This window comes from Cavia porcellus, unplaced genomic scaffold, assembly GCF_034190915.1.
Source record: "Cavia porcellus strain 051 isolate PalLab524CR breed Dunkin Hartley unplaced genomic scaffold, mCavPor4.1 scaffold_16, whole genome shotgun sequence".
Classification (NCBI taxonomy): Eukaryota; Metazoa; Chordata; class Mammalia; order Rodentia; family Caviidae; genus Cavia; species Cavia porcellus.
Window position 1 is genome coordinate 44,765,057 of NW_026947499.1, and position 24,693 is coordinate 44,789,749.

The following is a 24,693-nucleotide window of genomic DNA, read 5'->3' on the forward strand; positions in this document are numbered from 1 at the left end:
GGAAGTCAGATTTGAGGCTGTATGATGACTTCCTTTACCCTACTTCTCTTAGAAATTTTTCCAGTCCAAAAAGTAGGTCCTTCATATTTAGTGTTTATAGTTTTCTGGTTTATTTCAGATTCTGTTACATAACCATAAATATGGTTCATAAAACTAAAAGGAACAAATTAATAGTTAAAAAAATAAAAAGTAGATCCTTGTAGCTATACTTGTACTAGATGAGGAACTGACCATACTTGGAAAATTTACATGAGTTGGGTCAATCAGCTTCATTATTCCCAGAATTTAGTTGGTGGCACTGGAGCTGGAAAGTGATGAGACCAGAAGAGTCCATTTTATGATACCAGCCTGGATATTCATAAGGAACAAAGTGGATGCAGATGCTTAGGGGACAAAAGAAGACAGAAGAAAGTTCCAAAGAGCTGAGTTAGCTGCCTGAGATTTCAAAGACTGCAGTTGCTGCTAGCAACTGAAATCTGGTTGATTGATCTGTTCCTGAATCTTAGGAAATATTCTCGGATCTTTGAAATAGTGTTTGCCAATCTGAATAGGTTTATGCATCTTGTAACCTGATGATGATGACTCAGAAAATCTTTGTGGAGGACATTGGGCCAAAATTTATTAACAAAATTATTCATTTGTTCACAGGCTTTTATCCTTTTTAATGACATTTTTGTGAGATTCTCTCAGGATATGTTAACCAATATGTTATTAAACATTGGGTGTGGTGGTATGCTCCCATTTTCCCAGAACTTGGCAGGCTGAATCTGGAAGATCACTTGAGTTCAAGAGTTTGGTGACAGCCTGGGCAACATGGCTAGACCTTTGGCTTCTCAAAAGCCAAACCAAGCCAAAACCAAAGTAAATCAAGAGGTCCAAATACATGATATGACATTCATAGATGCTCTAGTCTAATTCCTGAAAATTTATTGTAGTTTACTTAAACATAAGCAATTGAAGCAAAGAATTAAACAAGATATTGCACACTCTTCTTTTTTTCACACTGTATTTAACTGAAAATTTTCCTGAACATATTTTTTAGAAAGACAACTTGGTGACTGCAGAACAAATGTGGATTGTAAGAAAAGAGCTTTGTCAGTGATCAAAAGTGAAGGCAAACACAATGACAAGTAAACAAAGAAATTAAAAGATTCACATACACAGATAAACCTGTTTTGGGATCCAGCTCTGTCTTTATCAGTGGAATGACTTTGGGGACTATTACTTTATCTCTCCAAGTCTAAGCTACTGCCTCTGTAAAAAGGGGAAAAATTCCTGAATCAAAGGATGACTGTGAACATGTAAGTGGGGTTAATGTGTGTGTTTGGCATAGTCCCTAACTTTTGGCAAATTCTTAGTGACTGACTAACATCAGTATTCATATCATTGCTATCATTACTGAGTACCTTAGGAACAAGAGTCAAAGCCTCTCAGGGCATCTTTCCTTTATTATTTTGTCTACTGAATCCTGCCAGGAAGACTCATCTTTTATTTCTGGGTTAAAGGGAAGCCCTCAAAGTCTTCACCTCCCTCCCTTTCCTGGACTCCTGCACTTGATGTTCTAGATATGCCAGGGGCTGAGCTTAAAATTCCTCCCTCAAAGGCACACCCTGTCCAGTCTAGCTCTATGGGAAAGACATAGCTTTCCCTTTCTTTCCCTTCCCCAAAGACTACCAACAGGGATTTGATTTTCAAATGATTTCACTACTTATCTAGGGAGAGAAGACGGCCTGAAAATATGAGCCACAGGGACTTACTTTTTGAGGTGCTCAAAATTGTTCCTGCAATGGATCTGAGACCTGTAGATGCCACACAGAGAAAAACCAAGCTGTTTTCTAATGAATCTAGGACAGTGCCTGATGGTGCTTCCCCTCCACTGGTCATAACCCTCAGGTGAGGAGATGGCTTGAATGTGTTGACCATACACTCTCTCTTTTTTCTTTCCCTTTTTCTAATTCTCTCCAATTCTATCTTTTCTTCCTCCTTTTATTCCATTTTTGTTTGTTCCTCCTCCTGTCACTTCCTGTCTGCCTTTTCAATTGCTTTTCTTTGTCGTTTTAATCTTTGTCTTCCTTATTTTTTCTCTGTTACTCATTTGCCTCCCTCTTCCCTCCTTCTTTCTCTTTTTTTTCTTTAAATAACTAGCATGATGATGTTCTGGGCCAAAAATTAAGGAAAGACAAAAGTCATGTGCATCTCTTGTGATGAAGAATCCCATATCCTCACACGAAGGCTGAAGGTCCAAAGGGAAAGGAAAGGGTAATGCAGATAACTCCCAGGAGAGCTCCTGCAGTCTCACTGGCCCTGGGTTTGCTCAGATGTCTTCCACTCCATGACTCGAAGTTTTTGTCGGGAGATTTTCCCTATGATGGTCTTGGGCAGGTCCGAGACAAACTCCAGCTGTTGAAAAAAATCAGACCACAGTGGGGGAAGGGTTTAAATCTGGAGGCTCCAGGTGAGTAAGGATGGAAATTTTAGAAAATAACTGGGACGGGGACCAGGAGGGCTATAAAATTTCTTTATAGAGTGGGGTATAAAAGGCTAGTGTTGGGTATGAAGTCTAGTGCACTGGTCTTTAACATTCTCTTGCACAGAGGAGAAACAACAAAGTGAGTATGACACTGAGTTTTGACATCTGACTATCTGGATTTCATTACCCACTCTCCTTAGCTTTGGACAAGTCCTTGGCTTTTCAATTCCCACACAGAGTAAACTAGATGATCATCAACACTCAGCGGATTTATGTAAGTGTTGAATGAGATTTTTCATGCTGAATTTTCCATGAACAATAAGCACTCCCAAGCATTAACTATGTTTGTTAACCTAGAGTAGAAAGACTAGACAGCTAGAAATTAGGATACCCTCTCAGTTGAATTTCATTTTAGTCATTTCCCACAGACAACCTTTTGAGAAAACTATAAAATTTCATGAATTTCACTACTTTAACCTGTCACACAAATGTTTGAAGTTGAGCCCCCACCCCCCGCCTCAATTTCTGATAGTCTTGGGTTTTAAAGACAGTTGTATGCCTCAGCTGGCCATGGAATTGGTTCATAAGTCTGATATTTTAGGTTCAGTAAAAGTAATGATAAGGTTATTTACACAAAAAATGATCTTCTTAGAGAGTACCTCCAAAAGGGCTTAACATCTATGGTCTGCGAGCAAAATATAATTTGCATCATATTCTTGTAAATAAAGTTTTCTTGAAATATAGTCACACTCATTGATTTGGGAATAATTGTCTCTCATGACACACAACTTGGATTTCTGTGGTTCAGTTATCTGTGGTCAACTATGATCTGAAAATATTAAGTGGAAAATTCTAGAAATAATGTGTAGTTTAAATTCATTTTGTAGATTATGATTGCCTTATATTATTATAATTAATTTCTCATTGTCTCTAAACTATTAAATTTTATCTTAGCTATATGTATTTAGAGGAAAAATATAGTACAATATATATGTATGATTTGGTACTATCTGTGGTTTTGGGAATCCATGGAGAATCTTGGTTTAGGTCCCTTGTGGATAAGGTGAATTTTTTGTTGTCTCTGGCTGCTTTAGCATTAAAAGGGAAACAAAGACTATATGACATAAAACATGTACCATTTGGCCCCTGTGGGTACATAGAGTAGAAAGACGCCATAGGGGAGCCCGAGGTTTAATGCTAAAAAGAAAACTACTCTGGTATCATAAAGAAAGGAGCAGAGCTAGGTATGATTGATGGAAGATAAACGAGCTTGTTTCCTGGGAATTCTAGAGGAAAGACTTGTGAAAAAAGGGCACTCAAGCAGTTCCTTCCCTGTGCACCACGTGATAGGGCTCCTCACCGGATCTTCCAAAGTATTAAATTACAATTCAAAAGTCCTTTGTTTGGTGTGATTGGATTTCTAGTTTCCTTGTAAAACACCAAATGTTAATTATGTGCCGGTTGTTCTTTTGAGGACCTGATGCCTTATAAATATTAATTCATTCTTAACAACCTGTGTAAGGCTATTATCCCTATTTTATGGATCAAGAGTCTGAGGAACATAGAAGTTATTGAATCATCAAATGGTGGAAATGGACTTTGAAACTGGCAGCGTGATTTCTGAGACTCTGTGGGCTTTCTTTTTTTCAGCTTCATGGCTGAAAGCACAAGGTGGGCTCTGTTACACAGGAGAGACCCCAGCAAGGATGAAGGACTCATTACCTAACATCAAGCCCATTCTCAGAATTGCCTCAGCTAAGGGTGCTGTCCTACCCATGGTTGCGTCCTCTTCCTAGGGCAGTGACATTCATGTTTGATCTACCTGGGACAATAGGGTTCCCTCTCCTTCTTATTCTGACTCAGGATGACTCCAAAGGCCATAGCTTCAGAACTGCCCATGAGGTTGGCTGAGGTTCCACCTGGGACTGAATCACAGTGCAACCTCAGCTTCTGCCCAAGCCTGACCCCTCCAAGGTACAAATCCCAAACACTAGATTACCTCCTTCATGCTAACTTCCTTCCCTGGGAATACTTCTCAGGAACTCAACTGAGACAAGTAGCTTGTGCTAAGGAAAGGCCAGTGGGCAGCCCAACTATGTAGAAGTTTAAGAGGTCTTCAGCTTCATGTGGTTGCTCTCATCTTCTGCTCTAGACTCAAAACACACTTCTTTTTTGCACCCAAATCCAAAAACTGGGTTCCTGCTATATCACCTTCTACATGGTTGCTCTCATCTTCTACTCCAGACTCAAAACACACTTCTTTTTTTGCACCCAAATCCAAAAATTGGGTTCCTGCTATATCACCTTCCAACTTCAGTTCCCACCTCAGAGGGAAAATAGGTCTACTCCAGTCAGTACTTTTTGCCTTTTCTGGTAAAAGCACTTCAGTCTTTCTGTGAGGGGCCACCTCTTGCTCATTCAGTGCATATCCTGGGTATGGACTCCCTCATGTTTTCTCCAATTTACCCAGCAATGACCATATGACCCAGAGCTGGCCAATCAGAAGATTCCATTGTACTGGTTGCATGATTAGTTTAATGATGGGCAGATGATCTCAACTGACCTAGTAAGAATCAACCCAAAAGCTTTTGTTGAGGTGTTTGACTTTCTACTGGACTGTACAAAACTGCCACTAATGTGCATTTGGAGCTGTTGGCACCCCAGTGGGAGATAATTACAAGACATTAAGCCAATACAGAAAAAGAAAAGTCAACAAGTGAAAGAGACATCTCTGATTATGTCATACAAAGTCCATGGACCAGCCTTGTGAAAGCTTTAACCAGTCCTGGACTTGTCAGTTGTGTGAGCAATGTATTGCAAGTCAGATTTCTGCTATCCTCAAGTCAAACTGTACAATCCAAATAGTGTAGCAAGCTGTCTGTGCAAAGATTGCTAGATAAACCAGATATTTACTAGAACTTGTTCCCATGAAAGCCTTGAACTTTTAACTAGAGTGAATCAAAGGCTGAGATCACTAGTCAGGCATCAAGGCAGCTGTTGAGCTGGTTGTGGTGACCCAAGGCTGTAGTCTCAACACTCTGGGAAGCACAGGCAGAAGAATCACAAGTTTGAGCCTCATCTGGGCAATTTAGTGACTTAGCAAGATCTTGTCTTAAACTAAAAAGTAAAAAAGGATTGACCATGTAGCTCAGTGAGAAGGCCATGGACTCAGTTCTTAGTACCTTGATCACAATCGGAAAGCACTTTGAGTTGGTGGCCCTTCTTTCATGCTGAAGAAGAGAAATGTAACAGGAGAATCATCTCTCCTTCCCCAAGTGTGGAGCACATGGGAGCCCAGTGGCCTTACCTTCCTGGGGTACTTGTATGGGGCTGTCACTGTCTTCACATGTTGTTGCAGTTCCTTGGTGAGCTGGTCCTTGTCATGGGACAGGAAATGTGGGGTCAGCACCACAAAGGCCTTCACTACCTACAGAGAGGATGTTGGGGGCCAACAGAGATAGATTGCAGAACTCCATCACCTTGTGGGATACCGAATGGGTATTGAGAGGCCCACTATGGTTATTACCTCTATGCGCCTCAACTACCCTCCATTTCTGGGCCCCCAGGAAAGAAAAGACTAGTGGAAAAAGTGGCTGAGGTTCCAGCTCAAACTCAAGAGGATTATGGGTTGAAAAGGTAGAAATATAGGAAGAGCACAGGCTCATGCTCCAGGGACAAAAGAGACTGAAAATAGAGACAAGGAGAAAGTAGAGATAGGGAGAGAAGAGAGAATAAAGTCATGACTCTAAATGACTTATCTTGGCTAAACTTCAGTTTATAACCATCTTACCATGGTTATAAAGTTGTCATATTTTAATTCACAGGAAATGAAATAAAATCATCTACAGCAGAGTTTAGTTTAAAGCTCAGTAGATTTCCTTTTGCCTTGTTTGTCTGGTGGTTCCCACACTTTCCCTGTGACTTGCCCCATATGTACCAGAGGCAGGGCATTGGGAGACCTAGCTTGCAGCACTGTAATGGGAAGTTGGTCTCCACCTCCCACCATGACCTTCTCTAAACATACTCTAAGCCAGTGATAACAAACATGATAACAAACAGCTTGTCACAGCACATGTGCCATAGGTTTGCCACAATTGCAGTAAGCTCTGTTAAACTCCACTGGGGAGTCTATGACCCTGTATTATAGGTGTCTTTGTTTCTCTTATTTTTCCTGTGAGTCTCAGAGCTCAAGGCTGTATACTCTCAAATCCCTTCTCTGTTCTCCTGGCCAGGAATCAGATTCAGATTCAAACAGTAGGATAAAATGTCTGTAGACCAAAATCAGATCTGAAGTGGTGCCAATGATGTGCTAGGCACTGTTCCAGAAATTTAAAAAATATTAATACATTTAATATAATAATCCCTCATCTTACATATGGGGAAACTGAGGAGCAGGAGCTAAGAAGCTTGCCCAACGTCACACAGCTAGTAAATAGGGGACCTGGACCTATTTACCCCCAAGTCCACAAGCCTGTATTAGCCCCCAAGTCCACACTGCCTGTGTGTTTCTCATCTATCTTCCTCCCAGTTGCTGTTCCCAATCACCTCTCCTCGCACAGGGTCTGGGCTGCTGACCACAGCTGTCTCAGCCACGGCGGGGTGCTCCATCAACGCATTCTCCACCTCTGAGGGTCCGATTCGGTACCTGCAAAGAAGCCTTCCTTCAGAGAAGATACCCATCCCTAGGCCATTCCCAAAGTACAGAGCCACTCACAATGAAGATCGAGTATCCTTCCCAGCCCAGAACCAAGCTCACCCACTGGAGTTAATGATATCATCTCCTCGCCCCAGGAACTGGAAATACCCATCTTGATCCTTTATTCCCTGGTCTCCCGTAAGCCAAAAGTCCCCTTGAATGTTGGCTGCTGTCTTCTCGGGATCTCCCTGGTGACCACAAAAAGATGTCATTGCATGTCCAAAGCCCAAATCCTCTGCCCCAGAGCCACCACGAACAAATAGGCGGGTTGTACAGTTTACAAATTGAACCACTGAACCCGCCCTGTACTCACAACCCTAGAGCTCAGGTCAAACTCACTCTTTCTCTTTTATGTGTCAGTCATCCCACTTAGGGCTTCTCATCTGCTCCCCTGGGTCTATTCTGATGGATTATATCAATATGCCCATTCATTTATCCTCTAGGCATTTCCTCAAACTGATTCCTTTCCATGGACAGCCCAACCTCTGCTCATCCCACGACATGTTCAAGGTATCATGTTGACTATGTACTTTTGCCTGTCTTGTTTATTAGATTTGAAAGTTCCAGAGACACACCAGCAAGCATGCAGGTCCCCTCGTGATGTGTGTGCCTGTAGAAAGCCTGGACCTCTCTTCAGCTGAGGTCCTTGGCTATACATGATAGAAGGGCTCGAGATTGTCTATGCATCTGGAATCTTACTCAGATCAGGGACTGGGTTCTCAATTGGACGTTCAGTGGCTGAATTAGTGGGTATTATGGGAACATCTTAGCCCAGCTCCTTCACTGGGCATGGGAGGCTATTGAAGATCAGAGAGGTCAAGAGGCTTGTCTAAGGCCAAACAGCCATTCTAGGTGGTAGACCTAGGACCAGAAGCCAACTTTCTTGACCACTAGTATAGCTTTCTTTTTCATTAGGCAGCTTCCATTGGCACTAGAATCCTGGCCTTAAATCCTGGCCTCCCTTCTTCTGTTCCTTGTCTGTCAAATGGGGAAAATCTGTGCCTAGCTCCTTTACTGAGAAGTGAGGACAGACGGGTGCAGCTCACAGAAAATGCTTGGCTACAAGTTCAGTATAAATGGTCCTTGATACTACAACCTCAGTTTCATCATCTGTATAATGAGAATGGCAATTCTGATGTATTATAGTTCTTTTATTCAACACATTCAGATGCAGCAAAGTTCTAAGTATATCACAAATATCAATGTTTTCACACACCTATACTAACGCTAAGAGATATCCATGTCACATAGTTTACAGATGAGGAATCTGAGGCATGAGAGATCAAACTTGCCCCAGAACTCCCAGGAAATGGTGAACAGAGTTTGATCTGGGGCATAGTGGCTGTGAAGAGTTCGTAAGATGACCATAAGGATTACATGAGTTTCATGTTTGTGAGGTGCTTCAGGACAGTGCTTATTTTAAAGTACATACAAAATAAATGGCAGGAACTGCTATTATTGTATTAACTGTACTTTTAACTTATCAGTTAATTACCTTGGAGGTCAAAAGGCACATGTTGGACCATTTACCAACAGCCATGGTGTGAGTCTTGTAATTGCTGCCTTTGCCATTGTCACCTGTTAAGTGAGTTGGCTAACTCAAGGGTTATCTATATGGATGTGGTGTGGAAAGTATGGTGAATATCTAAATGACTGAAATTTTTTTACAGTAAAAGACACATGGCCATTAATTTCCCTCAACTAGTCTCTCTCATTTTGAACACACTTAACCCACCATTCTCGCCACTTTCTGAAGCAGTTCCGGAAGACTTCCTTCATGTGTGTCTTTACAAGTCATGGTCAAAAATAGAGTAGGAATGCTACCACCAAATACCATCCAACAGAGGGGCAGCCTGGCAAAAAATAATGTATCCTTATTCCCCTTATTCACCAGATCTGACACTGTGTAATTTCTGTCTCTTCTCCAAAGTCAAAATGAGGATGAAGATAAACATTTTGAATTGATTCGACTATCAAGGCAGTCATGTCAGCAAAACTAAAGGTACTCATGAAAGAGGACTTTCAGAACTGCTTCAGACAGTGCTGAGAATGGTAGATCTGTGTGTTTGAAGCAAGGAGGAGCATTTTCAGTGGCATTAATGTATCTTTTACTGCAAAAAATTTTAAGAATTTAAGCTTTCACTGTGTACTTTGTTATACCCCAAACTTCTCAGGGGTCTGGAGACAGGATGCCTCCAGCAAACAGTCTTCTGCTCCTACAGGAAACATCCATTATTGGACATGGTATACTCCATTCCCAAATCTGGCCAGTGCCTCTTGGAAGGCTCATGACTTTGGGGACTCCTCATTCCACTTGGCACCTCTCATGCAACAGGGAGCAGAGGGAGGGCCAGGCTCTCACCACATAGCCAGAGAAGATGCCTATAGGCTTGATGGGCTTGACCCTGACTGCAATGTTTCCTTCTTTGCCAGGTGGCAGGACGTTGCCTTCATCATCTACAACCTGGAGGAAGAAGCAGATTGGGAGATTGAGCCACACAGCAGGAGAGGCACTAAATGACAGTGCGAGAGAACTGAGCTGGCCAAATGGAAAATCTCTTACACTGGAGGAAACCAGAAACAGGAACCAGAAGCCAGGGAGAGCTAAGGGTTAAACTCGCATCCCAGATCCACCTGCTGGGATCCAACTAGCTAAGGCTCTTATTGAGACTGGACCTGATGGGACTGGGGAGGAGCTTCAGACTCTAGAAGCTCAGAGGGAATCAGCGCCTCCCTTTAGCTTAGAGGCCCACTTTACCTGTAGGCTTGAAAATCAGAAAGGCCAAGACTCAAGGTCTCTTTGGTGTCTTACTACTTGACCTCCAGCTATTTAAGCTCTGTTTCTTAATGCCTTCTTTCATAAAAGAAGGATGTGGACAGCTGATCTCACAGTTCTTATATTCATGACACAGGATTCCAAAACGCAGCTCAGTAAATGGTTGTCAGAGTGAGCCGTATGTGACAGTTAAGCTTAACTTGTTGACAAATGACTGTCCTGGAAGCCACCTAGGGGAGGAGGAAAGCACACTGCTTGGTGTATCTGAGTGGGCCATGGAGGCGTGGCCTTGGGCATTTGTGTCTGGTCCCTGGCCCTTTTTTCTCTAATGCTGTCCCCTAATCTGCTTCGTTGCCACCATGAACCAAGCAGCTTTGTTCCACCATGTTCTTCAGCCATGAAGTTCCTACCTTTGAACTGGCTGACCATGAACTAATAAACCTCACCTCCTTTAGAGGATGGGCATCAGGTATTTGATCTTATTAAAGGGAAAGGTGACTATTACACAAGATGACAGATAATGCTGATTCTGAACAAAGTGTAAATTATTACACTTTCGAGGCACAGAATTACATTTGTAATCATAGATGCACAAAAAGAAGTTTTAGCTCTTGAAATTCAGTCCAAAGAATAACAAGGAAAGAAAAAGCTTTTAAGCATACCAAGCTCATTGTACTGTTGCTTTTTTTTAAAATTTTAACTTTATAATTTTTTTGTACTGTTGTTTTTACTAGTAAAAATGTGAACTCCATCCATCAGGCTAAACAACTACTTAAAAAGTGGTAGAGTCATCATACTTAGAACAGTTTAGTCATTAAAATTTGTGCTTTATATTGACATTAATTAATCTGGAAAGGTGGTAACCCATGGTTGTTAAATAATAAATGCAAGTTACAAAATGTCATGTCACATCTCTACTTTTATTTCTAAAATATATATACATATATAACTAATCAATTTGTTATGTGTGCCTAGTGGTTCACTCTGAATGATAAGAAAACAAATTACTTTCCTTTCCCTTTCTTCCTTCCTTCCTTCCTTCCTCCCTTCCATCCACCCTTCCTTCCTTTCCCTTCCCTTCCCTTCCCTTCCCTTCCCTTCCCTTCCCTTCCCTTCCCTTCCCTTCCTTTCCCTCCCTTCCTCTTTTCCTCCTCCTTCTGTCTTTTAAACCATCCAAATGGCTCTACTTTGTATTATTTTAACTCAGTGAACAATGAAATGAATAAATTACTAGCATTAGGCCTTTTCTGTTTTCCCTCACTTCTCAGTGCCCCTGACAAACCTGTACATCGTAGTGGGGAACGGCTTTTCCCAGGTAGCCTGGCTTGATCGTCATCGTGCTGGAAACTCTGCAGGTCAGCCCCTGTGGAGAGCCACAGGCAGGTCAGCAAACCTCAGGGGAGGCCCAGAGTCACAGAAAGAAAGAAAACCCAAATCTTGCAGTTCCTGACACTGTCCCAAGTAGGCTCGCACTTGATAGCTGCTTCTTGTCTCATTCCCTGGCTCACCCCTTTTCCTAGAACCCCAGTCCTAGAGTTTCTGCTACACATTCAGAAAGTAGCCTGACTGATTATTCTCCAGGGAAAAGAAACTGACCACCACATTATAAAAATACAGTTAGATAGGAAGAGGAAGTTCTAAAGATCTATTACATAGTAGGGCAACCACCAGTCACTAATTTACCACGTTTAGAAGAAAGAATTTCCCTGACACAGCAAAACGATAAATGTTGAAGACAATGGATATGATAAAACCCTAATCTGATCATGACATCTGGTATACAGGTATGCAAATATCACACTGTACCTTACAGATATATACAATCACTATGAATATTGTGTCAATTTAAATTTTGAAATAGATATAATTAATGGTCAGCAGAATGCAAGGGCTAAAAGAGGCTTCTTAAACTGCATCCCATGGACCAGTTCTGCTTGAATCCAGAGACAAACCCTCCCAACAGGAAGGCTGGGGTCCTGCACTCTCCCCCTGCCCCCGCGGCTGCAGCCCTTGCCTGGGTGTGCTCGCCACGCTCCACTGCCTTCATCCACCCTTGCAAAGCTCTTTCTGACTGTCCATCCCACAGCACTGCCATCAACAGCAGCTCTGCCAGGAGGGCCCTGAGCCCAGGAAGGATGCAGGTTAGAGAACAGAGAGGCGGTGGGCAGTGTTGGGTCACAAGTGAGAAATACCAGGAAAGGGGCAGAGAGGTGGGGCAGTTTACCTGGGTGCTTTGATAAGGAGAATAGTATAGAGCAGTGAGATTCAGTGTCCACATCCATCTTTAAGAGTTCCAAAAAGATGGCTGGGGAGGGGAACAAGGGCTCTCCACTTCTCACTCACTTCACACTGAGCTGCTTAGCACAGTGCCCGGCATGACTGATAATCTCATGTCTCTGTGCAAATGTGACAGTGTCACAAAGGATTTTCCTGACCCTGTTATCTGAATTACCAGCTGATTTACTTTGAATACACTTGTCTTCTCTCTGAAGCTTATGTTGAAGTTTGATGGCCTTGGCTGTGGGGCTGGGAGCTGGAAACTTGAAGGTGTGATTAGGTTGTGAAGAGTGATTTATGCCTTTCTAGTGGGAAGGAGTCCTTGTTTTCTCAAAACTGAATCATTACCAAGAAAATGAACTGTTAGAAAGCACAGCTCCCCGTGTGTCCTGCCTGGTTACTTTCTGTTTTCCACCACAAGCTGAAGCAGCACATGGCTGTCATTAGGTGTAGCCACCCAGTTGCGATCAGTGGTAGCCGCCTGGTTGTGGAGTTTCTGGCCTGCACAATCATGAGTCCAAATAAACCACTTTTCTTTATAAATTTCTCAGCATCAGGTATTCTGTTATAGAAGTAGGAAATGGAGTAATTCTCAACCCCTTACCCTACTTCATTTGCTTGACTTTTTCCATAGCTCTTTCCACCACCTGCCAAGTCATCTGTTTCTTAACTTATTGTCATGTTCCCTAGTGGAATGAAAATTACACAAAAGTAGGAGCTTTGGATTGGTTCCCCGCCTATAGTAAGAGCTTAATGCATGCTTACAAAATATGTGAATGAAAAATGATAACTGATATGTTTACTATCCAAGTGGCCTCGCACCAGGTGTGCCCAGCCCAAGTTCCCAGGAAGCAGGTACCGTTTCTGTCTGGCCATAGAATTCCCGGATGTCCACTCCTGTGTGGGTCTTCCACTTCTGCAGAGTGTCAGGAAGCAAGGTTTCCCCTCCAGTGAAGCAGTTCTTTAGGTGTGGAAAATTGTAACTGCATGAGAAAGAAAAGAGTTCTACCTCAGCCTGCCAGGAACCAAAACTGCCTAGCACTGAGTTCTGGGTGCTTTGATACAGTAGCTGACTTCCAGGGGACACCCATGTTCAAAGGGTCAGGAAAACATTCACGCACGTTTATGAGGGAAGCCTGGAGATGGGACTAGTAGGTCCTACCCCCGTCTCCCCCAGCCTCATCACCTGGAAAGGTCCTGTTTGAGCAACATCCTATAAACCAGGGGGGCACCCACCATGCAGTTGATGGGATAGCTGGACAGCACCTGGAAGGAGACAGGTGAGATTCTGGTCATCAGGGCAGGTGCTCAACTTATGTGTATGCACAGTAGGTACAACCATGAGCTATGGAGTCACAGAGGTCCAGATTGGAATCCTAGCTTGTTTTCTATATCTATTTGAGTCTAAATGAACCCCACAGTTCCCATACAACCTCAGGACACAAATAACACAAACAAATGTCTAACTGTACAGCAAAAAGAGGAAGGAGTATTTTGCAATGCTTCGTGAAATCCTGATTGGCTGTTCCTGCTCATGTAAGGCTTGCCCTTATAAACACATCCCTGCAATTATCAAGGGAGTAGGAGATGCTGGTACAAATTAGTTATTGGTTTTGGTCAAGTCTGTGAATCTCCTGAAAAGAGCTCCCACGGCCTCACCATCCTTCAAGTACTGTGTTTTAAACCCAGGCCTTTCACATTAAACCACATCCCAGTCATTTTATTTTATTTGTATTAGTATGTCTTTGCAGTATATGATGATTACATTCCTTGTGGGGAGTTGGTACATATACATAACCCATCTTATTGTTTTGTTTTGAGATTTGCTGATTTGCCCAGGCTGGGCTTGAACTTGCAATCTTCTTACTTCAGCCTTCCAGAGTGTGGGATTACAAGCCTATGCCACCAGGCCTGGCCTGACTTGAAATCAGCTCTATAAGAGATTATTTCCAGTCAGAATATTTCTGGAAGATAATTGAGGCAAAAGAAGGCTTTGGAAAGTTAAAAGTATTTATTGACATTTCCAAAGGAATGCTACAAAATAGGCTATGATTGAGCACTTGCCACACCCTATGCAATGTCAGAAAATTCTCATGGTAAGCCACTGATGTGTGTACCACTATCCCAATTTTATGGAAGAAAAACTGTGATTTAGGGAATTAAGTAACCTGTTCACTGTCACATAACCAACAAGTGGCAGAAGCAATATTTGCAGCATTTCCCTAGGATTACCAGTCTCATCCCAGGCTTTGCTTTGTGCTGAATTCAATAAGACGGTTTAAGCAAAATGTCTACAAAAAATGTTAACATGAGAGCACTGTGCAATCATTTCATTCAAGTGCTTTTGAAGAGTGAGTATAATCTACGAAATCGTCCTATGTCCCTCATCACTTTGTCTTACAAGAAGCTCAATTTACAATTATTTCCTAAACCTCTTCTCACTCTCCTTCGTTATTTTTGCCACACTTCCAGAATGGACTTAATAATTTTACATTTTTAAAATTTTTGTTTTGCTTATAGAATTTATTCTTTGTTTGTGTTTTGTTTGTGGAGTTCAACAAAGACTGATTTAATTCTTTTTGGGAAGTGGCAGAGAATAACGATATCCTTTGAAGAGACTTTCCTGAGAGATCCCAGACTGTGCTCAACTTTTTTGACTTTTGAAGATGTCATTTGTGTCTTTGTTTGCTTCTGGGAGATCTCCCCTGCAGCCAAATGGAGATCTTGGCGGGCCACCTATTGCCACAGAGATCTGCAGGCTCAGGAATGTGATGGGTCAACCACCTCACCACAATTGGAGCCCAATATTGGCTGCATCTTGCAAGCAGAATGAAACCATTTTTATTGCTGATCCATAAAAGTGATTAGCTGTGGTTTGCAGATTTCTCTTATGTCTCACAGAGGAAAAAATCCTATATATCTTCAGAATTCTTCCTAGAAAGTAGCCCTTAACTGAAGATGCCTGTCCATGATGGGATGGGAAACAAAGTGTGAAAGAATCTTAAAATGGGATACTGTACAACAATTTGAACGAACAAATTTCTGACACACGCAGTCCAATAATAGGGACTAATCTCACATAGTAAGTGAGAGAAGCCAGTCACATAAACTTATGGTAAAACTCTACTTAAATAAAATTCAAGAAGAGGAACAAGTGAGTGAAGATTCTTCTGTATTTATAGGTGTTTTCTCACTTGAATCACTGCCTGAACTCTACCTCCTGCCAGATCCCATAGCACAGTTAGATTCTCATAGGAGCTTGAATCCTAATGCAAAGTGCACATGTGAAGACTCTAGGCTGCTTGCTCCTTTGAATCATTCTGAAAGTATCCCAGCTCTAAACCCTGACCTTCTACTTCCACCCTTCTTTGTGCTCCATGGAACAATTGTCTTCCATGAAATGTTCCTGGTGCCAAAAAGGTAAGAGAGTCACTGTTTCAAGCTACTCAGTCTAACCCAAGCTAACATAGGTATCAGCCCTAGCTAACATAGGTAAATAGTTTTCAAGCTACGCATTTGGAATGATGGCACTCTGCACATTTTACCTTCAGCTTGTATGTAAGTCCCCAACTTATTCGAGCTCCATTTGGAGAGAACATTTGAAAATCAGATTCATTTATAAGTCAGACAACGTGAGTCTTACACATCTTTGGCACAGATATACAATGTGCATTGCTTTGTGCTTCCTAGAAGTTCCCTCCCCATCACCACTGCTTTTTGTCTTGCTTCTGGACATCCTGGGCTCTGAGTGAGCACTATAGCACTGAACACTGTCACACTGTACAGTGAGCACACAGCAGCACAACTGTGACAATGTTTGGCAGACATGTGAGCTAGTTCTGTGATTTGTTCACATCTACGAATGTTTGTTATGCAAAGTCCATTTGTATCTGTGAAAGTTTCAATTTAAATATTCATAAATTGGGGCTTACTTTATATTATTCCACAAATAAAAAAGGGGAACATTACTTGGGCATACACAGGAGAGGGACAAGCTATCACCTCCAATATTTCACCCCTCCTTTTGCATATAGCTTGTTCCCCTCTGTCCGATGTCTGACATGGGCGGAAGAGCCCATTAAATATGTGCTGAGAGAACCAACAGCCTAAAAAGCCTGTCCTAAGAATACACACTTTTCAAGTGGAGACCATGAGCATCATGATGTCATGGGCCAGTGCCATCTTGTTCACCAACCGCTGCCCTCTCATGTGGCTGGGATTTGGCAAAAAGTACACGAATGGAAGTCAATTGCAATCAGTTGAATTGTGGAGACTTTGGGCTCACTGACCAGCTGATGCAAGCTGGGTCTTCTCTTACCTTTAAGATGGTCTGTGGGTCAATTTTTGGCAAGAGATGGATAAATACGCATGCTCCCAAACTCCAAGGTTCCAGAAGTGTGGTCAAAATGTTCAAGATCCAGCCTGTGTCTGATATGGTCCAGATGAGGTCAGAGGGTTGCAGACCTGTCCAAGCTCTGGGGACACACAAACATACAGGGGAGTGCATGCAGACATGTGTGGGAGGGCAAGGGCAGGGGTGTGTGTGTGTGTGTGTGTGTGTGTGTAGCTGCTCATCTATCTGGAGGAATGTGTGTAAAAGAAAGCAGGCAGGGGAAGGAAAGGTGTTCTATCCACAAATTCTGTACCAAGAGGGGACATACATACAGAAAGTGTGATTTTAGTAGATATGACTTAACAGGTAACTTGGCCTCATTCTCATTTTATTCTCCAAACTTAGCACAGTGTCTGACATGTGGGAACCACCCAAGAAAAGTTTACTAGCACAAGATGTCGAGATGAACATTTTTACAGAGGCTTTGCTGAAGTTTAAGTTTGGCTGGATAGAACTTTGTTTGTTTTCTCCAACCATCATGAACTGTCTGAGCAGAGCTGAGGGTCTTGTATCAGGTAGAACTTGTTTTCTTTCTCTCTTCAAATCAGAATAAGAGGTGTTTGGCAGCTGGGTGTGGCGGTACCTGCTTGTAGCCATAGCACTGTGAGAGGCTGAAGCAGGAGATTCTGAAGTATGAGGCTGTCATGGGCAACTTTGCAAGACTATGTCTCAAAGATAAAAAACAAGAAGGGAGTATGGTTGTATCTCAGTGACAAAACCATAGATTCAATCTCCAATGCAAAAAGTAGAAGGTGTATTTATTCTGTCTTAAATAAAAAAAGAATTAGCCTGAACATAAGAATTTTCTCATAATGGAAGTTATCATTGTATAATATTTTAGTTCTATAGAGAATTAAGCATATTAGTATCAAATCTTCAAGGATAGAAACTTAGTCATATTTGAGTAGCTTTCCTACTATCCTTTAAAAATAGAAGTTTATTCCAGTTCATCTGTTAAATAATTTATAATTTAATTTTGATTCTATAAGCTCAGACTAGAATATTTAAATTTTCATAAAGATTTTTTGCTTTAAAATATTTATCCCATTCTAATAATAAATTAACATGGCAGACAGGACCTACCAAAAATATCCTCAAGATCTCTAGTTATTAATATATGAAGACCTCGGTATAGTGTTTCGTGGTTCCATAGATGGACCTGATGTGGCGCTGGAACAAAATTTCAAATTATGACATCTATGATCTAGAAATTCTGCTTCAGTGAATCTGCCCGCTAATTGCAGTTGACAAAAATGTCCAAGTCTGGTCCTGCAGTTCTCTATAGAGGAAAAGGCCTCAGCTTACCCGGAGTCTATCTTGCCTTTGAGGCACAGGCTCGCGTGGGAGTGCTCTGCCATCTTGGGGAGACCACTGGTTCCACTAGTAAAGTAAATGGCAGCTGCTTCTTGGCTTCCAGACTCCACACAGTGATGATGTGTGGAGGCCTCCCTGGCGGAAACACAGATGGTCACCTTCTCAGATCTAGCATGTTCATTAGATGTCACTGTGACTCAGTTTTCTCCACCAGCACTCAGGCTGACAAGGGCAAATCAGCAGATCCAAGTTCAGAGGAGATGTACTGACCTAATGTTTAGGCATGGCGTTATTTCTATAATTATTAATTTTAAAAAATTTTTAGTACACGTTTGAAGCATACAAAATCATGAAATTCTGAGTCAGCAAGATTTGGGCTTGGGAACCACTTAGGTTGGGTGCTTTGTTAACTATGTATAAAAGTAATCAAAATCTATGGTGAATGTTTAAATTTTTTAAAAAACTTATTACAGTAAAAGACAGATTACCACTGATCCCCTTCTAAATTCTGCCCCTTGCTTTAAGCACAGTCACCCCATCAGTCTTGCCACTGTCTGAAGCAGATCTGGAAGTCCACCTTCACCAGTGTCTTTACGAGATATGACTAAAAAAATATGGTGAATGGTGCAGCCAAGTGTCATACAATGAAAAAGCAAATGGTGCAGCCAAGTGTCATACAATGAAAAAGCAGGCTTGCAAAAATATCATGGTGTACCCTCATCCACCTTATTTACCAGACCTGCTACCTCATGGCTTCTGTCTCTTCCTCAAAGTCGAAATGACATCAAAGGTAAATGTTTTAAATCAATGCAGGGCATCAGGTTAGCAGTGACAGCACAGCTAAAGACATTCAAGAAGAAAACTTCCAGACCTGCTTTAGGAAGTGGCAAGAACAGCAGGGTGAGGATGTTTGAAGTGAGAGGAGTGTTTTGAAGTGGATTAATGGCCAAGTGTCTTCTACTGTAATAAGTTTAAAAAAGTAAACATACCCCATTTTTAATTACACCTCATTTTTACGATTTAACTTCTTTGAGTCTCACTTTCCTTATCTGTGAAATGGGATCAATAAGAAATTAAGACAATAAACAAATTAAGAAACTTAACTCTCTGAATGAAGAGTAGGAACTTAATAAATATGAATCTGCTTATTGAGCCCTAGGATGATATCTTGTTCACAGGAGATGGACAACTGGTATTTTGGGTACTCTCCCGACACTGTTTTCTCTGGAAGCACCCACCCATCTTCAGATATCGCTAGCATTCTGATTTTGAGTCTCTGAAGGCTAGCTGAAATTTTTTCTTTGACAATTATCTTGAAGATCAAGCATTAGAAAGGTAATCCCCACCCCCCAGTGCTGTAGACTGAACCCAGGGCTTTCACACTGAGCTGTAACTACAGTCCATTTCAAAAGTTTTGTTTGAGACAGGGTCTTGCTAAATCACTAAGGTTCCCAGGCTGGGTTTAAACTTGTAATACTCCTGCCTCAGTCTCCCAAAAGTCGAGATTAAATGTGTGCACCACCTTGCCCAGCTCATCCAGTCAGGCTTGCTGTATAAGCTTTTGGAAGGCCACTGTCCCTGGGAGCAGAGCTGCGGGGCGGGAGGAAGAAGGTGGCAAGAGCATAAGAACCCCATGTGCTCTTGTTCTCCTCCCGAGCTACAGACCTCGCCTCTGATCTGAGCCTTGTCACAGTGAAGAGCTCTGGGTGACTTTCAGTCTTGGGTGTTGTCAACTTCCTCTTTCTAGACACACCACAGTGGTTCTCAGGTCTTTGTGTCATCCCAGAGCTTGGGTCTTTGAGCCTTCTCTTCATGTGAGTGGGGGGCCAACAATGCCTCACTGGGGCAACTCCTAGCCTGTGGGGGTGACGGTGCTGTCAGCGCTTTATTAGGAACTCCTGGGAAGCCTTCAACACGTTCCTCAAAAGACCCCAGCAGACTAAGTCTCACAAAATCCTGAAGTGTCTCCATAATGAAGTGCTGCATGGCAGCTTTTTTCTCTCCCTTGCCCCAGGCTCTCTAGCTCCACACTCTGCTTTGTGGGCAGCCCCCAGCCCAGTAAGGCGCCTGCACCAGATTGCTTGATTTGGTTTCCATCTGTGGGTGAAAACTTAGCCAAGACACATACTCACTTCAGTAATGTTTTAAAGTCCAGCCACCCGTCCCGGCTTCTCTCAGACACAAGTAACTTGATTCTCAGGTCAGGACAGTTGGCTGCCACAGCGTCCACTTCATGGGCCACATCATCTCCAGCTACAATGGCCCTGGCCTTAGACATCCGCAGCCTGTAGAGTATGTCTTTGGATTTCAGCTGGATGGTCCCAGGCATGAAGACGAGGCCTGCAGAAGCCAAATGGTTTTGAATGAACTGGGAAGGAGGCTGGCCTTTTTCCATAGGAAGTGGCCACCCTTCCCTCAGTTTCCTTCACAAAAGGGGGTGCCCCGCTTTTTAGTCAATCACCAACCTGCTCGCATGCAGCCCAGAGTCACCAGCCACCACTCAGGGATTCGGGGCAGCACTACCGCCACATGGTCCCCGTGCTGCAGCTGACAGGGCCCTGAGAGGACATTGGCTGCCCGCTGACTCATCTCACTGAGTTCTCTGAAGTTCCACTTCACTTCGTGCCCTTCATCATTCACCCACCACAGAGCTGGGCCAGGAGGTCTCTTGCCTGCCTGTGGGAGGTGAGGCCTGCTGGTTAGTGCACGTGGACACAGCAAGGAGGATGGGTTTCTAGTGCTCCCAATTTACAAGTCTTTTGGTCTCAGGACTCCCACGTCCTCTGTGAGCTGGGTGTGGTGCTGTGTGCCCGTAATCCCAGCTACTCAGGAGGATTCAGCAGGAGAATCACAAGATGGAGCCTAACCTGGGCAATTAAAAAAAAACTTGTCTCAAAATAAAAAATAAAAAGAGTTGTGATGTAGCTCAGTGTAAGGTTTAATCCTCTCCTTTATTTGCTACCGGCAGGCGTACAGTGCAGTGTTACTAAGTCTGTTCACCTTGGGCAACCATTACCACCATCCACCTTGAGAACTTTCTCATCTAAAACTGAAGCTTTGTCCTTATCAACAACAACTCTTCATCCTCTCACTCCTCAACGTTTTCATTTGCATTTGCATTCCTCTTACTATGGTTGGGTTGAGCAGCTTTCTTTATTCTTAGTGACCATTGGTGTTCATTTTGCTGTGAACTGTGTGTGCATGTTTCTTGCCCACATTTATGTTGTGTTAAGCATTTTTATTCTTGGCTTCTAGGAGAATTTTTTTTTTTGTCTTTATGAGACAGGGTCATGCTATGCAGTTCAAACTGACCTTGAGCTCACTTTGTAGTTCAGGCTGCCCTCGAACTTGCAACAATCCTCCAGCTTCAGCCTCCTGAATGCTGGGATTACAGGTGTGAGCCACCACACCCAGCAATGAAAAGCTTTTTAAATGTTCATACAGCAAACTCATTATTGTTGCTTCTTTTATGGGTTCAGAATTGTGAGTCATAACAGTAAGGGCCTTCTCAGACTCCCAGCAAAGTATAACTTTTAAATAAAATCCAGAAATCTAAACTTTAATTTGAAATATTTCCATAACAGAATGTTTATCTAATTTCTTGTGTGTGTGTCCATGCATGGTAGTGGGGATTGACTCCAGGAAGCCCACTGCTATACTTCTAGCCTTTTTTATTGTTTGTTTAGAGACAGTGTCTTGCTAAGTTGCCCAATGTGGCTGTAAATTTGTGATTTTCTTGTCTCTGTCTCTTGAGTAGTTGGAGTTCCAGGTATTCAGCAAGGGCTCAACTACTTTTTTTATTTTTAAATGCTTCTGGGTCCCACTTTCAGCCTACTGGCTGGGGGTTTGGAATCCCTATATTAATGTTGTGTTCTAATGAACCCTTGCATCCTCCAGAAATGCACCTGGCACTTCAGGTGAAGGCAGTGATGCATCACAGCAAGTGGGCTAGGCTCTGAGAAGCCTGGGGATGGGAAAGAAACTCAAAATTTCTGCATCCCTCTCTTCCTGTGATGCCTTTTGTTGGAGCCCCGTGGACATCTCAGCCTCAGGGACATCTTACCTGCAAATTAATGGTAAGGATGCATGACCTGGCTTTCTTTGGTCAGTGCTGAGTTGGTCTTATTAAATTCAAATCTATCTCTGCTATGATCCCGTCTCATTAGTTCTAGTTTTACTTGGGAGGTCACAACAGAGGGTGTACAGTGAGCCACTTGCATAGAGGTCACCAAACGGTCCCACCCTATGCCAGAGTCCTGTGTCTTCCTTGTTCCATAAGGCCCTTGTTGCCTTATGGAAGGTGACACTTGAAAGGTTCTTGCCCTAGTATAAATTACTATACATTTATAGTGGTGGTCTAATGTGGCGGAAGGCCAAAGTGGGAATTCTTACCACTTCCTGCTTCTTTTTTAGCCCTAATTGCAACTCCCCTTTTCATTTTCACACAAAGAAAATTCCAATCAATTCATCATCAATGTCTGCCCCACGTGCCACTTCCGATCAGAGGTCATATAACCCTCTGCCTCTCTGTATCCGGTCAAAGGAGACAGCCCAGCTGCCATGGGTTGTGTGCTCCTTTCCACGTCCTCAACTCACTAAAAACCCGTTCATTTTGTACTTTTTGCTTATCTATTGCACCAGAACACACTAACGATCCTCTTGTTCATAGGTCATTACAATGTCTAATGTGTAACATCAACTACTCAATAAATATTAAACAAGTGGATGAATTAATGAAGCCAACCCAACTCTTTAGTCCTGCCTGTGCTCCCTCTCTACCATGTTACCTTCTCCATGCCAGCCCACTGATCCACTACATCACTGGCAAAGTTGAACTTAGCAGGTACTTTCTGGCGGCCCCATGGTACTGATGTCAGCTTCTTGACACTAATGTGGAGTGGGCAGCTGGGCACCTCAGTGCCCCTCAAGGTGCAAAGTTGCTCAAATTTCCGCAGCCAACGCATGGTCAGATCTGTGAAGGACAGAGGAGTCACAGGAAGGTCTTTTCTTAGTAGATTGTTGTACTCATCATCAGCTGCTTGGGGAGATTCAAATGACCTAACTTATGAGAGAATTCATGCTCTACATTTGTCTCTGTCTCCTTCTGGTATACCACTCTCCAAAAGCACCTCAGCAGCATGTCTGTATTGTAAGCATCCAATTCCATGTATAATAGATCCTGTAGTGCTTAAAATACAATGAATGGTAGATTATACTGCCCTTCTCAACAACTGGCTCCTTCTCATAGCAGCAGGACAATATGTTCCCATTCATTTCCATATCACTATCTAATGAAGTATGGAGCATGAGGCTTATCATTTACTCTGGCTTTCCTATGAGAAATGCTCTGGTCAGTGAGTTGAGAGTGGGTTTGTCAGACTCTCGCGCTCCTGGCCCTTATGAGAAATGCATACCCCAGATAAATACTACACCATCAGCCTGAGCCCCACACTAACGAAACATGTGGAACTGAACTGAGCCTAACACGTCTGCTGCCAACTTCACACCCTCAGAGTGAAAAATATGTGTGATTAGAAGCTAGCCGACACATTCGAGATATTTGTTAATATATCAACTGCTGACTAATACAAGTGGCACCTTTCTTTAAATTAAATCTTTAACCACAGATTTAAAATCCTGTGATTTCATACAGAACTTAATGCAAAAGATCACTTTAGAAATCTCAGATGTTGCAATTACTGTTTCCATGGGCACTGGTTCCAGAGAAAGCAATTTCAAGGCTGTGCAGGCTGGTTTGGATTCTGCCAGTGCAAGCTGATGAGGTTGCAGAATTTAAGTCTAATGACCTCTGATTCAAAGAACCCAGTTGGCAGTCCTGCCCATTGGCTGGAGTCCCATCCCACTTTGTCCAGGCAGCAGATACCAGAATACTGAAAGTCTCTGGTGCTTACTAAGCCTCCTATTTTCTAAAAAAATAAAAAATAAAAAAAACAGGAGGCTAAGATTTCCTTACCAGGTCCTGAGAAGGAGGAACTATTGCTGACTTTTTCCAGGATTGGCTCTTTGTCATCCTCTCCTTTCCTGATCACCATCCAACTCTCACCTGCCTCCGCCCACTTTTCCCTAAGGTCCCCAGTCCCTCCTTTAGTCGTGCTAAAGGATCTTTTTCCTCTGCCTCCTCACTTAAAGATTCTCCCTTCTGCAGCTTCTAGAAGCTGTGGACTCTTTCCTCTGGGGATTTTTACTCTCCTTGTGGTCTGTGAGGCCTGAAGATCAAAGGGTACCCACTTGAGCCCTGACCCCACCCTTTAGTTCCTTCCAACAGCACTCACAAGGCTCTCTGGGAATAGCTGGCTCTGTTCTCCTTTTGAAGAAGCAGCTTCAGGTTTCCTGCAGCTGGGACATCAGAACAGTGATCATGCAACCAACTCTTGAGTAAGATTCCTGAAGTTTTGGTGGACACCACAGCTAATCATTAATGATGAAGGCTTGATTTAGGTAACATTAGTCCCTCTGGCTAAGTTTATGGGAAGCAAGGACCTAGAACCTTGGAGGTTGATTGAATGTGCTCTTTCACCCAAGGGGTCAAAATATTTATGGCCAGATTTGATTGGAAGTAATTGTCTCAACCAGGGCGAGAAAAATGAAGTTCAAATGGCCTCATGAGTTCTCTCTCTCCTCTTTAATCCTTGCCTTGCCTTCCAGTATTGCATAAGTACTTGGTTTTCCATTTACTTCAGTCTTTTTTGCTGACTCCCCCTCATCTCCTGTATCTACATTCAACTGTCCAGGATTTCATCCAGTGT

At 42.7% G+C, this 24,693-nt stretch overlaps 1 protein-coding gene across 2 annotated transcripts; it reads right to left on the reverse strand.

The window, feature by feature from the left end:
- Window positions 1-889: 889 nt before the first annotated feature.
- On the reverse strand, window positions 890-24,405 carry LOC100730233 (acyl-coenzyme A synthetase ACSM2B, mitochondrial). Of its 2 annotated transcripts, XM_003478172.3 has the most exons (14): window positions 24,220-24,405; window positions 22,714-22,898; window positions 20,392-20,602; window positions 20,059-20,266; window positions 17,918-18,061; window positions 16,538-16,694; window positions 13,406-13,485; window positions 13,079-13,202; window positions 11,225-11,305; window positions 9,529-9,630; window positions 7,227-7,354; window positions 7,016-7,115; window positions 5,778-5,897; window positions 890-2,400 (listed from the first exon to the last, which is right to left on the reverse strand). In XM_003478172.3, the coding sequence occupies exons 2-14, from the start codon at window positions 22,888-22,890 to the stop codon at window positions 2,296-2,298; spliced, it is 1,737 nt and encodes a 578-aa protein (XP_003478220.1). In that variant the 5' UTR covers window positions 22,891-22,898; window positions 24,220-24,405; the 3' UTR covers window positions 890-2,295. The 2 variants fall into 2 exon arrangements, with proteins under 2 accessions (XP_003478220.1, XP_063082645.1); XM_063226575.1 differs by lacking the exon at window positions 17,918-18,061.
- Window positions 24,406-24,693: the final 288 nt, after the last annotated feature.